The 23,128-nt window shown below is 31.8% G+C and overlaps 1 protein-coding gene across 1 annotated transcript in view; it reads right to left on the reverse strand.

The window, feature by feature from the left end:
* LOC126882573 (uncharacterized) overlaps positions 1–23,128 on the reverse strand; it is a 481,344-nt gene that overhangs the window by 109,577 nt on the left and 348,639 nt on the right. The window contains exon 11 of the mRNA XM_050647545.1: positions 17,604–17,765. Coding sequence (XP_050503502.1) covers positions 17,604–17,765 — 162 coding nt within the window. The remainder of the gene's footprint in view (positions 1–17,603; positions 17,766–23,128) is intronic.

Genomic DNA, 23,128 nt, shown 5'->3' on the forward strand with positions numbered 1-23,128 from the left:
CATCCTACAAACTCTATTGATACGCCTTTTTGATTGTGGTATTCAGCTTCAGATGTTTTCTCCTGGAGACAGTTTCTATTTACAGTTGAAGAAGCCTGGATTTGCATGGATTCCAATTCCTTATTATACAGATCCGGCAATTGATTTTCTTCGTCTGAAACAATTAAAAACTATAGTAATAATAATAAGGAATATAATTATTCAGTTAAGATGTAGCAAAATAGCCTATCATTTTTTTTTTGATAACATCATACACATTTAGTGCATAAGTAGGCTAATTACTGGGCCTATTAGTTTGCAACTTACCTTGAGTAAACTTTTTGTTAACTGGAATATATTTAGAACTGCTACGAACACGATTTGCGTTAACTGTTTTCCCTTGGAGGGCAAGGTTTAACATTAAGCTTCCTCTTGACTTTATTACCTATAAGACAGAAATATTAGATTAGAGCATATAGATTTTTCTGATAACAAGTAACATACCTTCATAATATATTATTGCTTCCTCCTGAATCTAGGCTATAAATCAATCCAATTTCTGAACGAACAAAAGTCAACTGACACAGCTCCCGTATTCTTAATCAGGTCAGTTACCTACTGTCGACACTGAGATAAAGTTTGCGTTTTAAAAATATTCCAATGACTGTTAAATGGGATTATTGTGAAAAGGATGTTATTATAGGGTCGGAGATTTAGCTTAGGTATTGAATTATATCGAATTGGTGATGGTTTCTATATTACTGTATTATATTGAGTTTCGGGTTGTGCTTGAAGAATATAATTGTTTTGTCAACATCTGAACCATCCAAATTAAATTTTATTTCTTTCTGGTCGGTTAATATTTAGTTACAATAAATGCATTTAAATTCCTAGGGTTTATTAGGTACCGTAAAAGCGGTTTATTACAGAAAAAATATTGTTATATGATCCGTTGTCAATTTCAGCTGCGCTTAGACCTCTAGCGTTTATTAGGCGCTGTAAAAATTGGTCTATTGTAGATAATATTTTGTTATATGGTTCAAATATTGCGTTTAAAATGAAAACACAAATATCAACTATGAAAAACTCGTAATTTTTATCATTGCAGTGCATATAGACGTTGTTCAAGTAACTGTGATAACCTCGTATAGCTTGATATACGTGTTTTTCATAGATAGTTATGCTGTGTTCATGATTATTTACGAGGTTTTCATTTTTAATATCTTAGTGGACACCTCCAAATACTAGGTTAATACAAGATTAATCTTTTGAATTAAGATTAATAAAATGTTTCTACTTGCATGACAACTTATCATTGTTCACAAAAAACATTTCTCCAAGTCAAAACTCTCAAACAAACACTCCAAATTAAGTACCACATTCTTGATTATATACGTGGTATTCACACTAAATCAAGAAATCACCTGATATACGTGTTTTCTTTTTATGGCTCTAGAAAATAGCATGGTGTATTTCTATTTTTTCTAACAGCTGTAAACCGTGAGAGACAAAATTTTCAAACTAAAACAACAAAAATGTCATTTTCGAAGAAAATTGAGATACGAGGTTTTCACACTAAGCCATCGATATGGTTTTATTTGAGGGATATTTAGAAGACTACAGATTTTAATAATGCAGTAAGTTTAGATTTAGATTGTTATATTATTAAAGTAAAAAGTTAACTTTGTTATCAAGAGTAAATGCATGTCTCCTAATTCAACAGCTTACCTTAACAATATGCTCTTAAAAATATATATTTTTTAGGTAGGTATCGGAGGAGGATCAAAAGCCTATGATTTTGTATAAAGAGTTGGAAAATTAATTATTAGCAATGAGCTAGTTTAATTAAGTACAGTTGGCTGGGACAAAAAGGCAAACAAAAGTTTTGTGATACCAGAATTGCAAATCTGATAATTGGTAAAGCTTATTCTACATGTACATGTAAAATTTTAATAGCAATAAACGTATTTTTAGAACCTAATTATTTTTATTAAAAGTTCATTTAAAATATTTCATAAAAAATTAAAAAGAATGCTATCCTAAACACCTCAATAATATACAAAAAAAGACATCTTTAAGATGTAAGGATTTGTAACATCCGTAAATCTTTAAGACGTCGTAAAGATATCTTTCCGGAAATACCAGACATCTTTAAGACGTCTAAAACATCTTTAGTGAGTTATCTTTTAGATTTCTTTAAGATGTCTTTGTGTTATCTGGGAGGTGACTAAATCATTCTGAACGATCTAGCGGACGATGCGCGATGGTTCAGACTTTGGCCAAAAAACGAAAAGGCTAACGTGGTAGTTTAAAATTCTAAATGAATCTGCTACTTAGACTGGAATATGCTGATGTATAGGATCGACCTATGGATTAACAGTACGACAAGAGATGAGAGCTTGCTGCTCGGTCTTACTACTTCATAGACCTCGACCAGAGTAGCAGCTACGCTGAAAAAATAGGAATATAGATAGATAGGGATTAAAAGAAAAACACATTATATCGTAGCTTTTCTCTTTTTATGGGTAATAATTTTTTTGAATTGGTTATATATGTATCAGTTAACGTGAAATTTCTTATGTTTCATTCCTCTTCGTCTTCAGTACATCTCACAAATTTTCATTCAAAATTTCACTCTGTGAATGTTTTCTTTTTAAATTCGTCTAGATCTTCCTTTCTTCTTTTTATCTTGTCTAATGATCTTCCATCATCCCCTGATATTTATAATTATTCGATTTGTATTATTCTGCTGTTAAGTTTACAATTAAATCGTAAATAAGCCACCATATTATTTTCAGACAAGTTTATTTTGACGTTTATATTTTCACTCCAGAAATTCTTGTCAAAACATAATTTATTGTACATTAATGATATTGTATAGTTACTGCTATAAGTTGTTATACTTTTTATGATAATGTTTTATATTAGTATGGTATAGTTAGACTCAAACCCAGACATCCAAAGTGAAAGTTATCCTCCAACACCAAATTGTTCTATATGGTCCACATAATGTTCAGAAAAAAGTCACACCATTTTGAGCGTCGGGTTTGGGGGGGAGAGGGGGAATAAATCTGCAAATTCGTAGTTTTTTAGGTTTTTCGTCAATATTTCTAAAACTAAGCGGTTTAGCATGAACAACCGTCTACATAAAAGTGTTCTTCATTAAATTTGAAATAAAAAAGGCCCTATGTATAACCCTTCTAAAATGAACGGTTCCAAAGTTACGAAGGTAGTATAGTATAATTGGTCCAAAAAAAGACCTAACCCAGACATGCAAAGTAAAAGTTTTCCTTCAACACCACATTGTTCTATATGGTCCACATATTGTTCAGTAAAAAGTTACAGCATTTTGAGCGTCCGGTTTGGGGGGGGAGATGGGGGAGAAGTCGGTAAATTAGTGGTTTTTTTAAGTTTTTCGTCAATATTTCGAAAATTATGCTTTAGCGTAAGGAATGTTCTATAGAAGAATGTTCTACATAAAATTTAAAACAAAAAAGGTTCTATACATAAATGTTATAAAATCAACGGTTCCAGAGTTATGAAGGGTGAAAAGTGGAGGTTTTCGATACTTTTTATCTCCCCCCCAAACCCCACGCTCAAAATGGTGTGACCTTTTTCTGAACATTATGTGGACAATATAGAACAATTTGGTGTTGGAGGATAACTTTCACTTTGGATGTCTGGGTTTTTGGTATAGTTATATCATAAATATTGCCCAAAAAATATAAAAAGTATCGAAAACCTCGACTTTTCACCCTCCGTAACTCTGGAACCGTTAATTTTATAACAATTATGTATAGAATATTCTTTGTTTTAAATTTCATGTATAATATTTTTGTATATAACATTGTTTATGCTAAAGCATAGTTTTAGAAATATTGATGAAAAACTTAAAAAAACTACTAATTTACCGGCTTCTCTCCCACCTCCCTCCCAAACCGGACGCTCAAAATGGTGTAACTTTTTACTGAACAATATGTGGACCATATAGAACATTTTGGTGTTGGAGGAAAACTTTTACTTTGGATGTTTGGGTTAGGCCTTTTTTTTGACCAGTTATACTATACTACCTCCGTAACTTTGGCACCATTCATTTTAGAAAGATTATGCATAGGGCCTTTTTTATTTCAAATTTAATGTAGAACAATTTTGTATAGAAGGTTGTTCATGCTAAACCGCATAGTTTTAGAAATATTGGCGAGAAACTTAAAAAACTACGAATTTACCGATTTCTCCCCCCAAACCCGACGCTCAAAATGGTGTGACTTTTTTCTGGACATTGTGTGGACCATATAGAACAATTTGGTGTTGAAGGATAACTTTCACTTTGGATGTCTGAGTTATGCCATCTTTTGGATCAACTATACTATACTATATCCTGTGTTTGTTTATATTTATATCCGAAAGTAGGTATGCTAAGCAGCTATAGTGCAGTCACTAAAGGTTTTCACCTCCGATTTCGTTGAACCTCCATCGATTTTCATGAAAACTGGTGAGTAGTTAGAGAATACCTCAAGGAACAAAGGTGACATGATGCCAACTTGCGCTTTTACCCTGGAGGTGAATGCCACCCCTTTTATAAGGTGCAAATTATTTTATTAAAAATAATACCATAAATCGATAGAGCGACAAATTCTAAGCAAAATTTGTTATATTAAGTTATTAACATAAATCAATACTTTTTGAGTTATTAAAGATCAAAGATTTAATTTTTTTCTGTTGTTCTGAAGCTATTTCCTTGTGGCATTTTTATTAACTATTTATATGGGAAATAAGCCACAATTAAATTGAAAAAAATACTTTTATTAACGTTATTATTTTCGTAAAAAATGCATGTTTTAAAGCGGCTTTTCACGTATAACTCAAAAACTATTAGCTTTTACAAAAAAGTGATTCTTACCAAAATTGAAGACAATAAAAAATTGAATACAGTATTTACTCAAAGTACTAAACTAATGTTAATTAAAAGTGAGTTATGGGTAATTTAATGTATATTTTGTAAATAACGGGAAAATGATACATTTTATAAAATATACCTGCTAAACACTTATCAAAGTACTTTAGAAATTTAGAATACCTAACAAATGAGCCCCAGGAGAAGTTAATAGCATCAAAATTAAGAAAGTTATGATGAAACTAAGAGAACCCTTTCGAATTTTTTAAGAAAAAGTGAAAAATAAAACATACGCCGTTTCAACAAAAATTAAAATTGATAGTCATCCTTACAAAAATATCTTTGTATTAGCATAAGTAATGATTTTAACAATTTTCACCGGTTTAGAATGCGTATTTTTGAAAAAAAGATATAATTTTAAAAAATCAGAATTTAACTATACTATACAGAATAATAACTATAAAAATACTCAATATACGTAAAAAATCGTAAATAACCAAATTTTAGTTTTTTCTATGTCAAATATTATACCTTTTCTACCATTTCTGTAGGGTGAAAAATAACCGAGGTAGAAACGTTTAAAGCTTAAATTTTGCTGCGAGAACCATGTAACCGTGGCCATTTAATCTTTGATTTTTAAAAAGTAAGGGGTTTAAAAGATTAAATTCACCGCGTTTTAATAGCCTTTGGAATTACATTTCAAACCGTTTTTAGGTGAACCTGATGTCTTAAAAATTAACGGTGTTATTAAAAAAGAACGATAATATTTTTTGGAAAAATTTTTGAAAGATAAAGTTTGAAAAATTTTTGGAGCATAAATTTTAATACTATTAACTTGTTCGCTATCTCATTTGACAGATATTTCTAAGTACTTTCACAAATGTTTAATAAGTTTATGCTATAAAATGCATCATTTTCCCGTAATTTAAGCTTGAATACTTTGATTTGGGTACTCGCGAGAACCATGTAACCGTGGCCATTTAATCTTTGATTTTTAAAAAAGTAAGGGGTTTAAAAGATTAAATTCACCGCGTTTTAATAGCCTTTGGAATTACCTCTCAAACCGTTTTTAGGTGAACCTGATGTCTTAAAAATTAACGGTGTTATTAAAAAAAAACTATAACATTTTTTGGAAAAATTTTTGAAAGATAAAGTTTGAAAAATTTTTGGGGCATAAATTTTAATACTATTAACTTGTTCGCTATCTCATTTGACAGATATTTCTAAGTACTTTCACAAATGTTTAATAAGTTTATGTTATAAAATGCATCATTTTCCCGTAATTTAAGGTTGAATACTTTGATTTGGGTACTCGCCGAGAAAAATGTGCATTCAATTACCTATAACTCACTTTTAGTCAATTTTAAAAGGTTTTTTTAGTAAGAAGTTTATTACATTTTTTATTAGCTTCAATTTTGGTAATTATAACTTTTTTGTAAAAACTCTGGAGTTATCTATGAAAAATCAAACAAAAAGTTTTGATTTATTTTAATAACTTTATATAACAAATTTTGCTTAGAATTTGTCTCCCTATCAAATTATGGGGTTACTTTTAATAAAATAATTTTCACCCCGAGAAGGGATGGCATCCACCCCCAGGGTAAAAGCGCAAGTTGGCACCATGTCATCTTTGTTTCTTGAGATATCCTCTTACCACTCACCAATTTTCATGCAAATCGATGGAGGTTGAACGAAAGCGGAGGTAATAGCTCATATCCACCTTCAGTGACTCCACTACTATCTTATTGCTGTTCTTCTTTCACTATTCCTCTGTTAAGTGGCCTCATCTATTCGTTCAACATTCGTAATGTGCATGCCCAGATATTTGTTTTTCCTAAATTGTCTTATTTCTTGTTGACATTCAGATACCATGCTCTTTTCTTCTTTGCCGATACACATAAAATATATTCCGTTTTGTCAATGTTTACCTCTTAGTTTCACTTATATTCTTTTATTAATTTTCGAATCATATTTTCAGCATCCTTATATTCCTGTGCAAGTACTTTCTGGTTATCTGTAAAACATACTGTGTAGGTACATCGTTATGAGAGCTATGCCCATATTTCCAAATTATCCAATTTCGTTTCCCAATTTCTAATGCGTTTTCTAGATACATTTTAAAAAGCATCGGTTACAAACAGCATCCTTGCCTTAATCCTTGGTTGAACTTAAAACCTTTTGAAAGAGACTCTTTTGATTTTATTATGGCGATGCTGTTTGGGTACTGTTTCCAGCGAGCTATTACCTATAAGCATGGTATTTATATTCATTTCGTGAAGTGATTCCCAAAGTTGTTGTTGGGGAACACTGTCATATGTTTTTCTGAGATCCACATAAAAGAAGGTGAGTTTTCTGGCTTCTTCCCATCGTCTTGTCTATTATTTTGGAGATAAAGATTAAACCATTTGTTGTGTAAACTCCGCATTTAATGTTTATTTAGAAAATTTTCATATACATACGTTTGAAATTTTACAGAGAATTGTGATTCCTCTGTAATTCTCACAGTTATCTTTGTTTCCCTTCTTATTAATTGTAGTTATGTAGGAAGTCTGTAACTCGACGGGAATTATCAGTAGTAATTGCAGAAGAGCTCTAAAATTCTATATTAATTTTAGAGATCGAGTGCAATTTGTTGCGATTATTTCATGAATAAAACCGTTCAAAACCAAAATTTTATTGTTATTTATTTATGTAAGTACAAATTAGTACAATTAAACACACAGTTGTTATAAATATATGTATTTGACGGTTGAAACGCATCAAATACAGTAATTTATTTATGTAAGTACAAATTAGTACAATTAAACACACAGTTGTTATAAATATATGTATTTGACGGTTGAAACTCATCACTTTTATAATTTTTAAAACATTTGTCATTAATGTCACTGAATGTATTTTTTCGTAGCAACGAAGGGCATCTGACGTAATATGCTTGACGACGGGCAATTATCAAAAAAATTATCAGTTTAATTTTGATTTCTGTAGCTTTCTATTGGTCCGAATCTCCTATGAATGAAATAATCAGTAGTAATTGCACGAGAGCTCTAAAATTATCGATATGTTGCCCGAGTGACACTTTGACAGTTTTAATTTCACGACCTGAAGGGGAGATTTATTTGATTTATCGAAGGGATTTATTTCATTTATTAGGTATTATACTCAGGTTTATCACTTCCGATCAGATACGAGATCGTCAACTGATAATTTAACAACATTAATAAGAAATTTTGTTCAGGTACATACCTATTGAGACCAACTAACTGTCTTGGTCTAATCAATTTAATTAATACTTTTTTCTATTGTAAAACCTGCACTATCGACAGGAGCGTACTATTCTAGTACGTCAGGTGCTTAGTTAGATTGTATAAATTTGTATATAGGGGTTATAGGTCTATTTCATTAAATTTGGTTGTACATAATTATATGTTTTATTATCATCCCCTTCTAGTAACTGTATAAAGTAATAGCACTAGTAAGTGCAGCAGTATAAGTCACTCGGCGAAGTATTTATTTTAATATTTCCCTGGCGTCCTCCACCGTTCTTCGTAATATCTTCTCTGTCAGTACTTCTCTTTCTTTGTATTCGTTCTTATTTTAATTTGTTTCCTTTAATATTCAAGTTCTTCAGTAGATACCGTCTTTAGGGCGTGCAAATTGGCCTAATCCTATCCTGAGTCCCACTTTTAAGGTCTCTTGTTGCATATTCAACTAGTCTACTTCCACCATACTTCAATAAATAATTAAAACGATTCATTACATACCTACATTAATTTGTTACATTTGCACATATGAAAGTGTGCCAATTGTCAAATTGGAATAATCAAAGTGTCACGAGGGCAACATATCGATAATAATTTTAGAGATCGAGGGCAATTCGCTGAGATTATTTCATGAATAAAACTGTCTTTTTAAATCATTTTAACTATAATATTTTGTTCATATCTTCACCTGATTATTTGATAAGCCTGTTTCTTGGTGTTCTCTGTGATAAGTTGTAAAATATTGATTGTCATTAATGTCACTGAATGTTCATTTTTGTGTAGTAATGAAGGGTATCTGACGTAATGCTTGACGACGGTATATTATCAAAAATTATCGTATATAATATCACAAGAGAGAAAATTTTGCCTGCAATATTTTCGACTGGTATGAAAGTTTGTTGCCTGGCAATTTTCGCGAAATAAATTTTGACTTAAATCACGAGACGTCAGTCGAGTGATTTTGAAATAAACTGCTAGTCTACAACACGATATTCAAATCAGTCTGGGCATATGGTCTGCAGCTCTGGGGAACAGCATCCAAGTCGAATGTATCCATAATTGAGAGATTTCAGTCCAAGGTGTTACGTTCAATAATCGATGCTCCGTGGTTTGTTACTAACTGGGATATTTACAATGATCTGGAAACTAAAACCGTCAGTGAAGTCGTGATAGTGGAGTTAAGTGCAAAATACATCTTACGTCTTGAAAGCCACGTGAATGTGCTTGCAATTAATTTGTTAGACAACAGTCAGGAAACAAAACGGTTAAAGAGACAGACATCATTAGATTTACCGCACAGACATTAATATTGTTACAGTAGCTAAATTAATATATGTAATACAGTAATTTAATATTATCTCTATAGAGATGTGTGGCGCCGGTCACAATCTCTTCATGTCATTATTTCTAAATGTGCCTATTGTTATATGTTATAAAATATTGCCTAATAAACATTAAAAAAAAAATATCACAAGAGAGACAATTTTGCCGGCAATATTTTCGACTGGTATGAAAGTTTGTTGCCTGGCAATTTTCGCGAATTAAATTTTGACTTAAATCACGAGACGTCAGTCGAGTAATTTTGTCAAAATTTCATAAGCGAAAATTACCAAAAGGCAACGAACTTGAATGAAACCAGGAGAAAATTTTGCTGGTAAATAATTTTCTCTCGAATGATATTCGACAAGACTATTTCACGAGACAATTAATGCACCATATCAACGAAATATAAACTTTATTTATTTGTTTTTACCAGACACTTTCGTGACGGATCTGTCATAATTTTGTCACTGAGAAATCACGTCGCTAAGGAGTTTTGTCAGTAGGAAACGATGCGTTGCTATGACCTTTTATCAGTTAAAAACAGTCTAGTGAAATAGTCGTATATAATATCACAAGAGCAGCACGACAATTGACGAAACTACTAAAACAACTAAAAAATAACAGCGTTCAAGAATACCTAGAACATTTAACGCCGTCAGATGCCAGCGATTATGCGCTATGGAAGGCTACAAAAAAATTAAAACAGCAACATCGTTATATCCCACCAATTAGAAAATCCAACGGAACATGGGCCAGAACAAACAATGAAAAGGTAGAAACTTTCGGCGAATACCTAGAAGAAGTTTTCAAACCTATACCAGCTGCTCCAACAAATAACGATCAAGAAATCTACAATTTCCTACAGAACCAAACCCCGATAGGAGAAAACACACTACACGCTTCACCCAAAGAAGTTCAAAACATAATCAACAATAATCTAATAAAAAAGAAAGCACCTGGCTATGAGTTAATCACAGGTGAGGTAATTAAGAATCTACCTAGCAAAGCAATTAAAATGCTAACTCAATTGTGTAATGCGGTACTAAAGCTAAAACACTTCCCAATGCAATGGAAAATTGCGGAAATTATCCTTATACAAAAATCAGGAAAACCTCCAAATGAGCCCACTTCATATCAACCAATTAGTTTAATGCCAGTAATATCTAAGATCATGGAAAAAATAATAGAAAAAAGACTTCTACAAATACTAACAGACAGAAATATGATACCCGACCACCAATTTGGCTTTAGGAAAGAGCATGGCACCGTTGAACAAGTTCACAGAGTGGTCAACGTTATAAATAAAACATTTGAAGAAAAATGTTACTTGTTCAGCAGCATTCCTCGATGTTAGCCAGGCTTTTGATAAAGTTTGGCATCAAGGACTGTTGTATAAACTGAAAAAGAAATTACCAGAGGAACTATATACACTCCTTAAGTCGTATTTATCAGAAAGATACTTTCGAGTGAAGTTTGAGTCAGCCGATACAAAACTATATCCCATCAGATCAGGGGTACCACAAGGAAGTGTTCTGGGACCACAACTATATCTGATTTACACAGCCGACTTACCCACAAATCGTGACATAACGACCACCACATTTGCAGACGATACTGCAATCCTAGCAGTACACAAAAATTCCGTCGAAGCTGCTGCAAAACTCCAGAGAGTATTAAATCAAATAAATACATGGGCACAAAATTGGAGAATTAAATTGAATGAACAAAAATCAAACCATATTGTTTTTACAAAATGTCACGGTGAATCACCTACAGTAACAATAAATAATAAGGTAATTCCCTCAGTTTTTGGAAAGCATAGCAAACACGACGAGTCAAATGACAACGGACAGAGACTGATAAGTTTTGCAATAGAAAAAAATATGGTGGTAAGAAGTACACAGCTACAGCGGAAAGAGATACATAAGGGTACGTGGACATCTCCGGACGGAAAAACCGTTAACCAAATTGATCATGTAATGATAGAAAAACGACACGCGGAATTTATTACAAATGTCAGAAATATGAGAGGAGCAGACTGCAGTTCAGACCATTTTTTAGTAAAAATTGAATGTAAAAGTGAAGTAGAAGAAAAAATAGTTGTAAAAAAGGATGCAAAAAGAACAAAATCATACGAAGTAGCTGAACTGAAAAAAGAAACAACCAGGCAAAAGTATCAAGAAGAAATAGAAAAATTGTTTTTGGAAACAAAGAATGAAGCCACAGATGTAGAAGAAAGATGGGAACAAATAAAACACATTACAAAAGAAGTAAGCAGAAAATTGATACCCAGAATTAAAAAACAGACAAGAACTAAGGAGTGGTTTGATAGGGAGTGTGTAGAGCTGTCAGAAGAGAAGAAAAAGTTAAGAATACGTATGTTGACCAACCCTAACGACAAAAACAGAGAAGAGTATAACCACGTACGAAAACAGTTAAAGAAAAGTTGCAGGAAGAAAAAGAGAGAATTCAATGAAAAAAAGTTGCAGGAGATAGAAGAAAAATTTAAAAACAATGAAATAAGATCATTTTATCAAGAGGTAAAAAAAGTAGAAAAAGGTTACCAAAGCAAAACAAGCTACATAAAGACCATAGAAGGAGAGCTAGTAAGTAAGCCGGGAAAAGTTATGAAAGAATGGAAAATGTATTTCGAAACGTTACTAAACAGTGATGATGAAGATCAGGGAGAGGACGAAGACAGAACAGAGGGTGCAGATATAAGAATAGCCGAACCAACCAAAGACGAAGTGCAAAGAGTGGTAAGCAAATTGAAAAACAATAAAAGTCCAGGTCCAAATGAAATAAGTGCAGAAATGCTGAAAGCAGGGGGAAGAAAACTACTGGAAAAGGTGTATGAACTGATAGAACTTACATGGAAAGAAGAAAAGATGCCTGAAGAGTGGGCCAGAGCCTGGATAATCCCATTACATAAAAAAGGGGATGCAACGATGGTGCAGAATTACAGGGGTATTGCTTTGCTGGACGTGTGCTATAAGATATTTGCTAGGATTGTAAGAGAAAGATTAGAGGTATACGCAGAGAAACTAATAGGAGAATACCAAGCAGGCTTTAGAAACAATAGATCGACGACAGAGCAAATATTTAACATAAAAGAAATCCAAACAAGCTGCTACGAACATAAAATGGTTTTATATGCACTATTCATAGATTTTAAGCAGGCCTATGACAAAATTAACAGAAAAAAAATGTATGAAGCCCTACGGCAAATGGAAATACCAGAAAAACTAATCAAGTTAATAAGAATTACCTTAAATATGACATCTAACGAAATAGTGTGGAACAGTTACAAATCGGAAGAGTTTATAGTCAAAAAAGGACTAAGACAAGGTGACCCTCTATCAACTGTGTTATTTAACCTAGTTTTGGAAACAATTGTAAAGAACAGCAGAATAGAAACACAAGAAACGATCTACCGTACCGAACATCAATGCATGGCTTACGCCGACGACCTTACACTGCTAGCAAAAACTAATACCGAATTAAAGAAAATCATGAGAAGATTGGTCAGAGAGGCAAAAAAATTCGGCCTAGAAATAAATGAAGAAAAGACGAAGTATATGGTGTTAGGCAACACAGAAAGAGAACCTGTAGATATGCTAAAGTTAACAGCGTTCGATGGAAAAGAATATAAATTTAAACGAGTAAATCACTTTACATATCTAGGTGCCATTATAGATGAAAAAGGACACGAGCAAAATGAACTAAAGCACAGGATAGCTAAAGGTAACCGAAAGGTCGGCAGTTTAAAAAAATTATTAAAGTCAAATTATGTATCAAGAAAGACGAAAATTAGAATATACCAAACTGTAATAAGAGCAACAGTCACCTACGGATGTGAAACATGGGTACTAAACAAAACAGAAGAAGAAATGATAGAGAGATGGGAACGCAAGGTACTGAGGACTATTTTCGGGGGAAAAAATACGGCAGATGGTTGGCAAAGAAGAACTAATCAAGAATTAAGGATGCTTTACAAGGAACCAACTGTAACAAGATACACAAAGGCACAAAGAATCAGGTGGGCAGGTCATGTCGAGAGGATGGATAGGTCAAGAATGCCAAAGAAGATACTATTAAGAAAACCAGTTGGGACAAGGAGACGAGGTAGACCAAGAAAAAGATGGCACGAAAAGTTTCAAGAAGATATAGGATCGATGGAAATTACAGACTGGAAAGAGAAAGCGAAAAACAGGATACAGTGGAGAAACATAGTGCAGCAATTTTTACATAGACATTAAATCAAATTATATAACAAATATAAGACATTAGTATATATTGTCATTTGTATTATGTAAAATTGTTATTGTTAAGTTGTAAAGCCCTAGGCCTCCAAGGCCTGTAGAGCATGTTAAATAAATAAATTCCCTCAGTTACCTCTGTAAAATATCTGGGCATGCACTTGGACAGGGGATTAACCTGGAGAACCCATATATGGCACAAACGGAAACAACTGGGCATAAAATTTAGTAAGCATTGTTGGCTTCTAGGGCGTAAGTCTAAGCTCACGACAAGAAATAAACTGCTAGTCTAGAACACAATATTCAAATCAGTCTGGGCATATGGTCTGCAGCTCTGGGGAACAGCATCCAAGTCGAATGTATCCATAATTGAGAGATTTCAGTCCAAGGTGTTACGTTCAATAATCGATGCTCCGTGGTTTGTTACTAACTGGGATATTTACAATGATCTGGAAACTAAAACCGTCAGTGAAGTGATAGTGGAGTTAAGTGCAAAATACATCTTACGTCTTGAAAGCCACGTGAATGTGCTTGCAATTAATTTGTTAGACAACAGTCAGGAAACAAAACGGTTAAAGAGACAGACATCATTAGATTTACCGCACAGACATTAATATTGTTACAGTAGCTAAATTAATATATTTAATACAGTAATTTTATATTAGCTCTATAGAGATGTGTGGCGCTGGTCACAATCTCTTCATGTCATTATTTCTAAATGTGCCTATTGTTATATGTTATAAAAGATTGCCTAATAAACATTAAAAAAAAATATCACAAGAGAGAAAATTTTGCCGGCAATATTTTCGAATGGTATGAAAGTTTGTTGCCTGGCAATTTTCGCGAATTAAATTTTGACTTAAATCACGAGACGTCAGTCGAGTGATTTTGTCAAAATTTCATAAGCGAAAATTACCAAAAGGCAACGAACTTGAATGAAACCAGTAGAAAATTCTGCCGGTAAATAATTTTCTCTCGAATGATATTCGACAAGACCATTTCACGAGACAATTAATGCACCATATCAACGGAATATAATCTTTATTTATTTGTTATTACCAGACACTTTCGTGACGGATCTGTCATAATTTTGTCGCTGAGAAATCACGTCGCTAAGGAGTTTTGTCAGTAGGAACCGATGCGTTGCTATGAAGTTTTATCAGTTAAAAACAGTCTAGTGAAATAGTCACTTTAATTTTTATTTCTGTAGCTTTCTATTGGTCAGAATCTGCTATGAATGAAATAATCATAGTCATTCATCATATTTATATACATCTAAAAAATATCCGCTTAATGTTTGAAAAGCTTGTCGTACCATATTTTAAAAGTTCGGAGGGGACTTTCCCTGATTCCGGAAACTTTCTAGATCTCAGAAAACAAATCGCTTTAACTTCTCCTTTGGAAACTTTTACAAGTAATGCTGAAGATCTAATTGTATGGCTTATTTAAAGTCGAGAGATTAGAGAAGAGACCGTCCCATTTTTTAAATGTAATTGGTAATATTAAATCCTTTAATTTTTCTGATTTCAAGGTCAGTAAAACTGTCTAGCTTCCGTAGTTCTACTTCCTCCAATGTAAGTATTTATTTTTTTTTCAATTTCTTCCCCAACATGAAATTTGCTGTTTCTTTACTATATTTCCTACTCTAGCGTGTTGTTCTTTATATTTTTTATTATCTAAGGGATTTGCTGTGTTAAGCAGTTTTTTGCATGTTTCCCATTTGACGTCTACATGGTTTTCTTTATTCTTCTTTTTTATTCATGCCTAAGATTTTTTTCCGATACCTGGTCTAGACATGTTTTTGGTAATTTTGGTATTGCTCAGTTATTTTCTAATTTCCTCGAAGCTAACTTCTCTAGCTAACTTCTTAAGCTTTTGATACAACTGTTTTACCCTTTTTATCTCTGAAATTTTCTAAATTGTACTTTTAATTTTTAGCATGGTCTTGTTTGCCTCTTGTCGCATTATTATGTAGAGTAGGATTGGGGTATAAGCAGACAATGGTTCCCTCACGTCAATAGCTAGACAATGGTACACTCCAATAAACTCGAACATCACGAACAATCATTTTTGATTTGACGACGGAATGACCATGCTTGAGAAGACGACGTCTTTTCAATCATGGTTTCATTAACTATTACAAAATCCATATTAACCCTTATAATACCCTTTCTAGGAATTATTTTTTATAATTGGTGTTAAATATTGATTTTTGATTTAGAAAATTAGTATCAAAACATATAGAGTATGTATAGAGTATGTCCCTGTAAGTTGTATCCATATGGAAAACTTTTTTATTATTAATTTTACGAAAAAAAGTTATTCTTCATAAAAAGCTCTTCATGGTCCAAAATCTAAGATTTAACCATCAAATATCAAATTTTTTTAATATTATACGAGGTATGTCAAAAAGTTTCAATTTCACTTAAGAGTAAAGTAGCTTTATTTTTCACAATATTGAAAATTGCTATTATGAAAAGTTGTTTGAAATTAAAATCTATATTCTAGTATGCGACCGTAAATTTTAAATTAACAATTCAATTGTTGCTAAACTGTTTATTTAATTTCAATCGGCTTCTGGAATTATAATCTATGCAAAAAGAGCTTCTATGTTACCAAGTTATTTAATTATTGATAAACAATTACTTATCTAAAATTTCAGTTGAAAATTAATGATTTTGTTGGAAAAACCCGCATTTTCCGGGGGAAATTTTTGACAAAATAAATCGGAAAAAACACGTCTCTATGCAGAATTTAATTACGGTGAATTTTTATTTGGGTGTTTTTGGTGTAAAGTTAAAATCTTAGGAGTTATAGAGCAAAAATTGAAAAAAAAAACACGATTTTCGGACGCTATTTTGTTTGTAAAAAAAGTAGCACAGTATCTGCGGAATTTGCATACCTATATTTTTAATATATACAATCATAAGATTCGATTCCAGCAATAAAATTGCTGGTAAATAAATTTTCCTTGTATTTTGCTAATTAGCCCAAAGTAAAAATGAAAAATTTTTTTTTTAATAATTATGGATAACTAACATTATTTTCAGTTATTTCAATTCAGATAACTCTTTTATTATTAATTTTACGAAAAAAAGTGATTCTTAATCAAAGTTCTACATGGTCTAAAACCTAAAATACAACCATCTTATGTCAATTATTATCAATTTTGTACGAGGTATGTTAAAAAATATGAATTTCGCTCAAGAGTATACGTTTATTTTTCATAATATCGAAAATTGTTATTATGAAAAGTTATTTAGAATTAAAAAATATTTTTCAGTATGAAATATGAACTATTTTGAACTATAAAGGTACTTTCTTTTGATCTAAAATTATCTTTTTTGACATACCTCGTATAAAATGGATAAAATTTGATATAATATGGTTGTATTTTGGGTTTTAGATCATCCAGAACTTTTTATTAAGAATCACTTTTTTCATAAAATTAATAATAAAAGAGTTATCAGAATTATTGAAATAACTGAAAATAATGTTAGTTACTTATCCATAATTTTTCAAATTTTTTATTAGAAGGATGTAATTGCATATTAGAATATAGTTTTTAATTCCAAACAACTTTTCGTAATAGCAATTTCCAATATTGTGAAAAATAAAACAGCTTTACTCTTGAGTGAAATTCAAACTTACCTCGTATAACATTCATAAAATTTGATATCTGATGGTTGAATGTTGGGTTTTGGACTATGCAGATTATAAAGAATAACTTTTATTCGTTAAATTAATAATAAAAAAGTTTTCTTTATGGATACCACTTACAGGGACTACTGTATAAATATCATTTAAATCCTAAAAAATAGTTTTCGTTTTAATATATCAAATCACAAACAAACAATAATAAAATTATATTAAGTATCTACTTACTTTTTTCAAAACACTTAAATTGACATGTAAGGCAAGCTCAGTTTTAAGTTTATCTGGAAGCAGCCCCAAGGCTGTATTAATATCTCCTCCACCTTGTATACGTCCTCTTGACCATGAGTAATCGTACCACCTTAAAACTCTTCGTTTCATACCGCCCGGAACCTAAAAATTAAGGAAAATAATAATTAGTATAAATATGAATTTTTAAATTTATATGTCATACAGATAAAATTGTATCTTTTATTATACATATACATCCTACAGGGTGTCAATTTGAAAAGGTGCCACCCTCTATAATTTGGTCCCTGTAGAAAATCTAAAAATATGCAAAAACTTCTTTCTGACACGTCCTTAATCTCTGCCTTTTACAATTTATAAGAAAAATACAAAAAGAAAAAGACTCTACAATATGCAGTCACATTCCGCTTTAATTTGTCTAGGGAAAGGTCAGAAAGAAAGTTCCTAGTACTCAAATCTGAGTAAAGGTAGAAATGAAATAGACACTTTATGTTTCCTTTCGATTCAGAGACGATGGAAAATGTCTAGACAGCTGTTTCTGCCTTACAGACTTCTTCAGTAGAGCTGCCTGCACATCTCTAAAGCAAAACGAAACCAACTGTCTATTTTAAATGGAATTTTAAAAATAATTTAACATCCACTTTTGGGACGCTTCCTGCGACATCCCTTATAGAAAAGCGAAAATAAAAATTAAAATAGCAAATAGTTATTTAAATCTGGAAACTTTTCTTGCTGGAACTTCTTTCTGGTATATCCTTAATCGCTGCCTTTTATAATTTATAAGAACAAGAGACGACGAATATAGAAAACGAAAAGAACTCTACAGAAGACAGTGACAGCTCTACTGAAGAAGTTTGTAAGACAGAAACATCTTTCTAGAGATTTTGCATCGCCTCTGAATTGAACGGAAATATAAACTGTCTTTTTCATTTATATCTTTACTCAGATTTCAGTACTACGAACTTTTACTGCACAGAATGTGACTGCATATTGAGAAGTCCTTTTCGTTTTCCTCAGAAAAGAAAGAAAAGTTTTCCTCGTTGCTAAAAAATAAAAATTAGGTTATAAAAAAAGATTCAATAGAGAACTTGCACTAAAAAATTTTTTTGCATAAAATTGTTAATTTATGTTTTAAAATGTTATATTCAAAATATTACGTCTTAACAATGAATAGTGTACGTACAACATCTGATCAAAGTTCCGCGCCTAAAATTTCCGTTTCAAACAACTTCAAAAGCAAGAGCTGCGGTCTGACGTCATAGGCCACTAGTATCATTTGCCCGTTCGGTGGGCTATTGCATTTAATGCAGTTTGCCCATAGATAAATAATATAGTTGAAATATCTTGTTTTACTCTGTGGCAAAAATTATTTTTTCTGTGACAGGCAAAATATTAACATTTTATCTCTGTTGTCATGTATCAAAATGTTCATTTTTATGAAATTACTTTTGTCGTTTCTTGTGTTGAAGAACAAAGAAGAAACAAGTGACTTAAAAATAAACAAAACTTTTAGTAATAAAAGTAAGAGTAACTAAAAAGTATTGGTGCTACTATAGTATGCGGTCTACAGTCGGGTTTCTACTATAGCTTGCGGTCTACCGAGGGATGCGGTGTAAGTATAAGCTGAGATGATAAAGATATTAATTTGTAAAATTACAATAATGATTCTTCTTATTTATGCGTATTATTAACTTTGTAAAGAAGAATTTTGTTGGCTATGTACACGTTCTATCGGTACGTCTGCTAATCACCATAATCGTTTCTCAGAAGGCTTTGAACACAATATTGAAAGGCTCCAGTAGGTACTAATAAACATTACAATAAAATATAATCTTTATTATAATGCAAATTACACCATAATCTTTTCCAGGATATACGAAATCCTTCGATTAGAGGTAAGTAGATCAAACCCACGGGGTAAACCGTATACTATAATATAATGGTACCAAACTATTGTTATAAACTGTTTAAACATGCTTATTAATAACTCTTACTTATTTGCCTTGACACCTCGCATTTCTCCAATAGAATAGCTTTCACTACTTTTTAAAAAAGTTGCTACCATGAAGACATCAACGGTAGGTAAGTTGTCAGACTTAACCTTGTCCGTCATATTATGCGTTTTAAACTCTTTACAAAGTAGCACTCAACTTTATCAATTTCAGTTTAAAACTAAGCTGATTGGGGAACTACTTATTACAATATATAAGATGAACATAAATAATACCTAGGAATTTTCCATTAAAGACGATTAAAATGTAATATACCCGTGATACCTACCCTAATCGCGTTGTTGTTGTGGCCCGTGACGTCGGACCAATAGAAGGACGTTCAAGAGCCTCCTGAGATATTTGAATTTTAAATCATTTTCAAAGCGTCGTAGTTAGCGTACGGGTTAAAGATATTTGTTTTTTTCGCATGCAAGCGTTTTAAGATCATGTTACCTTATGTTTTTTAATAGCATTTTAATATTTAAAAATTTATGCAAGTTCCCTATTAGATAGTTAACCCATTCGAATGTCTGTTTGTATTTATTATGGTAGGGGAGCCCAAGCGGGAATTTTTGCAGTAACTCGAGCGCGTCAGATTATTATACGGGGAGAAACTTTGTACCCTGTAAATGTACCCCTACCACATTTTGGATCTCAACCCTAGAATACGGGTCATTCGTAAATTTTACGACGTTCATAATACATTGGGCATTTTTGTCCACTCTCGTTTATTCTAACGACTTCCCCAATTGAGTACCTTCTACATTAGTATCGAGCTTGATAATTTAGCAGAAGGTTGTTTTAATTTCCAACTCTAAGACCATTTTTCGTCGCTTGATCCGTAAATTTTACGACAGTCCCGTGTTTATGTCATATCATAAATCAGCTGGCTATTATTGTTTGTATTTTGATTTTAAGTGTTTTAGTAACAAAAAATTAAGCTAAATTGTTTTTTCATTCTCATTCCATAATATACTATTTATAGACCAGGGCGCATCTGTAAAAATATTAGTACATTTGGACGTTGAGAGGTGACTCAAATTTTTTTACAGAAATTGCTTGAAAATAAATCAAATAATAATATTTGAGTTATCCTCCCTCTCAAAAAGGTCCGGAACATTGTTTAAATAATCAAAATGTCAAAAAATTAAGGAAAAATTCGATTTTTTTCTTGGTTTTTTGATTATAACTTTAAAAGTATTCATTTCCGGGAAAAGTTGTACTGACATAAGAGTTGCGTAATTAAATTTCCTACAATATAAAATTTTTTAAAAATTTAAAAAATAGTCACCCTTGTTGCAAAATAGCAATAATTGTGAAAAAAACATACAAAAACAAGTATTGGCATTTTACGTTTTTCAACCATTTATGCTACACTTAGGACCTTAATATTTCACCCTGAAAAACTTTATGATACAGTAAAACAATGCTGTAAATTTTATTAAGATCGATGCAATAGATGTTGCAAAATAAATTTTGCAATCCAGCTTTCGTAAAAAAAATTCATTTTTTTAAAATGTCACAGGACCGAAAATAAAGCAGATAGCAAGTTGAAAATTTTTTTGCACATAGAAGTGTACTGTACCTCTCATTTGCAATTTTGCAAAATTAAAATCGATTAACATCACGGCGTCAGGAATTTTTTTAAATAAACATTAATTATTGGTGCTACGCGCAGGACAGCGGATAGTTTGCTCTGATTGGGCATTCCAGTGATGTTTGATAATGATTGATACATTTTAATTTTTATTACATTTCGATATAAATAAATAAATTTGTTTATTGCAAAATAAATACACATACTCTATCCTTTGAAATAACACTTTTATTAGCAAAAACTTTGTTTGTTCATATATTTTACCTTAAATAATAAAAGTTTATTATTTTTAAACATATACAATTGTTTAAACAATATTTCACAAGCAATAATAAAATTAGTTTGATTTTTGTGGAATTAAAATATTAAAATACAACAAAATATAGAGTAACAAAATAATATATTAGATAAAGATTGGAAGAAATTTTTCTTGGAAATCAACTTGTGTGAATCGAACACCGCTGTCCTGCGCGTAGCACCAAAAATTATTGTTTATTTCAAAAATTTTCTGACGCCGTGGCAATTAATCGATTTTAATTTTGAAAACTGCAAATGAAAGGTACAGTACACTTCTATAAGCAAAAAAATTTCAACTTGCTATCTGCTTTATTTTCAGTCCTGTAACATTTTGAAAAAATGAATTTTTTTTGCGAAAGCTGGATTGCAAAACTTATTTTGCAAAATCTATTGAACCGATCTTAATCAAATTTACAGTATTGTTTTAATGTATTACAAAGTTTTTCTAAGTGAAATATGAAGGTCCTAAGTGTAGCATAAGTGGTTGAAAAACGTAAAATGCGAATACTTGTTTTTGTATGGTTTTTTCGCAATTATTGCTATTTTGCAACTAGGGTGACTATTTTTTAAATTTTTAACTAATTCTATATTGTAGAAAATTTAATTACGCAACCGTTTATGTATTTGATTTATTTTCAAGCAATTTCTGCAAAAAAATTTGAGTCACCTCTCAACGTCCGTCTCAAAACAGATGCGCCCTGGACTATTAATCTTTGAACTTTTCTTATTAGAATGCCAAATACAAAGTTTTGGTCCGCAAAACAACTGGAGGAGGAAACGGCACGTATTATGAACGGGGAAGAGAGTGATCCAGATCCGTTTGAAAATAGTGATAGTGACTGGGAAGAGGACAATTTGGAAACTGAATCCTATGGCTCCGATAGCAGTTATAGTCATGGCGATAATAAAACAGATACAACCCCGCAAGTTTACTTCGAAATATTCGCCAAGAAATAGCTGAAATCCTCAATATAACTAAAGGAGATGATGCGAATATGACCCAGAAAAAGATGAGGAAGACTTGTTTCTACTGTCCAGGCAAAAATAGGCGCATGACCATCAACTATTGCAAGGAGTGCAAGAAGCCAATTTGCGGAGAACACCGAGGAGATATTTTGTACCCTAAGTTCCTAAAATTGCCCAAATTATGTTTGTTTCATAATTTTATGCTTTTATTTTTATTCTAAGAATCTCAATTGTTTTCTATACACTGAATAAAAAATTCAAAATAAAAAATATAGGCTTTTTTCTATGGAGTAGTAAAATTTACGATAGCCCCGTATTTACGTTTGGCAAAAACGGTCCCGTATTCTAGGGTTAATACAGAGGCGTTCGTTAAGGGGGCCTGAAAAAATGACTATCCTTAAAAAATTCGAAATCGTCAGATAAAGATAAGGTAAGTGAAGTACATACATAACAGTGTATATTTAAAAATCTGACGATTTGAGCGGGGCGTAAGGAAGTAGGGGGGTCCCAAAGTTTCACAAAAGAAAAGCGAATATTTCGCGAAATGAATGACAGATGGAAAAACTCCTTAGAAAAACTCGAAATCGTCAGATTAAGATAAGGTAAGTTAAGTACATGCAAAACAGTGTATATTTGAAAAATCTGACGGTTTGAGC

This window comes from Diabrotica virgifera, chromosome 3 (assembly GCF_917563875.1).
Source record: "Diabrotica virgifera virgifera chromosome 3, PGI_DIABVI_V3a".
In the NCBI taxonomy this organism is placed as follows: domain Eukaryota; kingdom Metazoa; phylum Arthropoda; class Insecta; order Coleoptera; family Chrysomelidae; genus Diabrotica; species Diabrotica virgifera.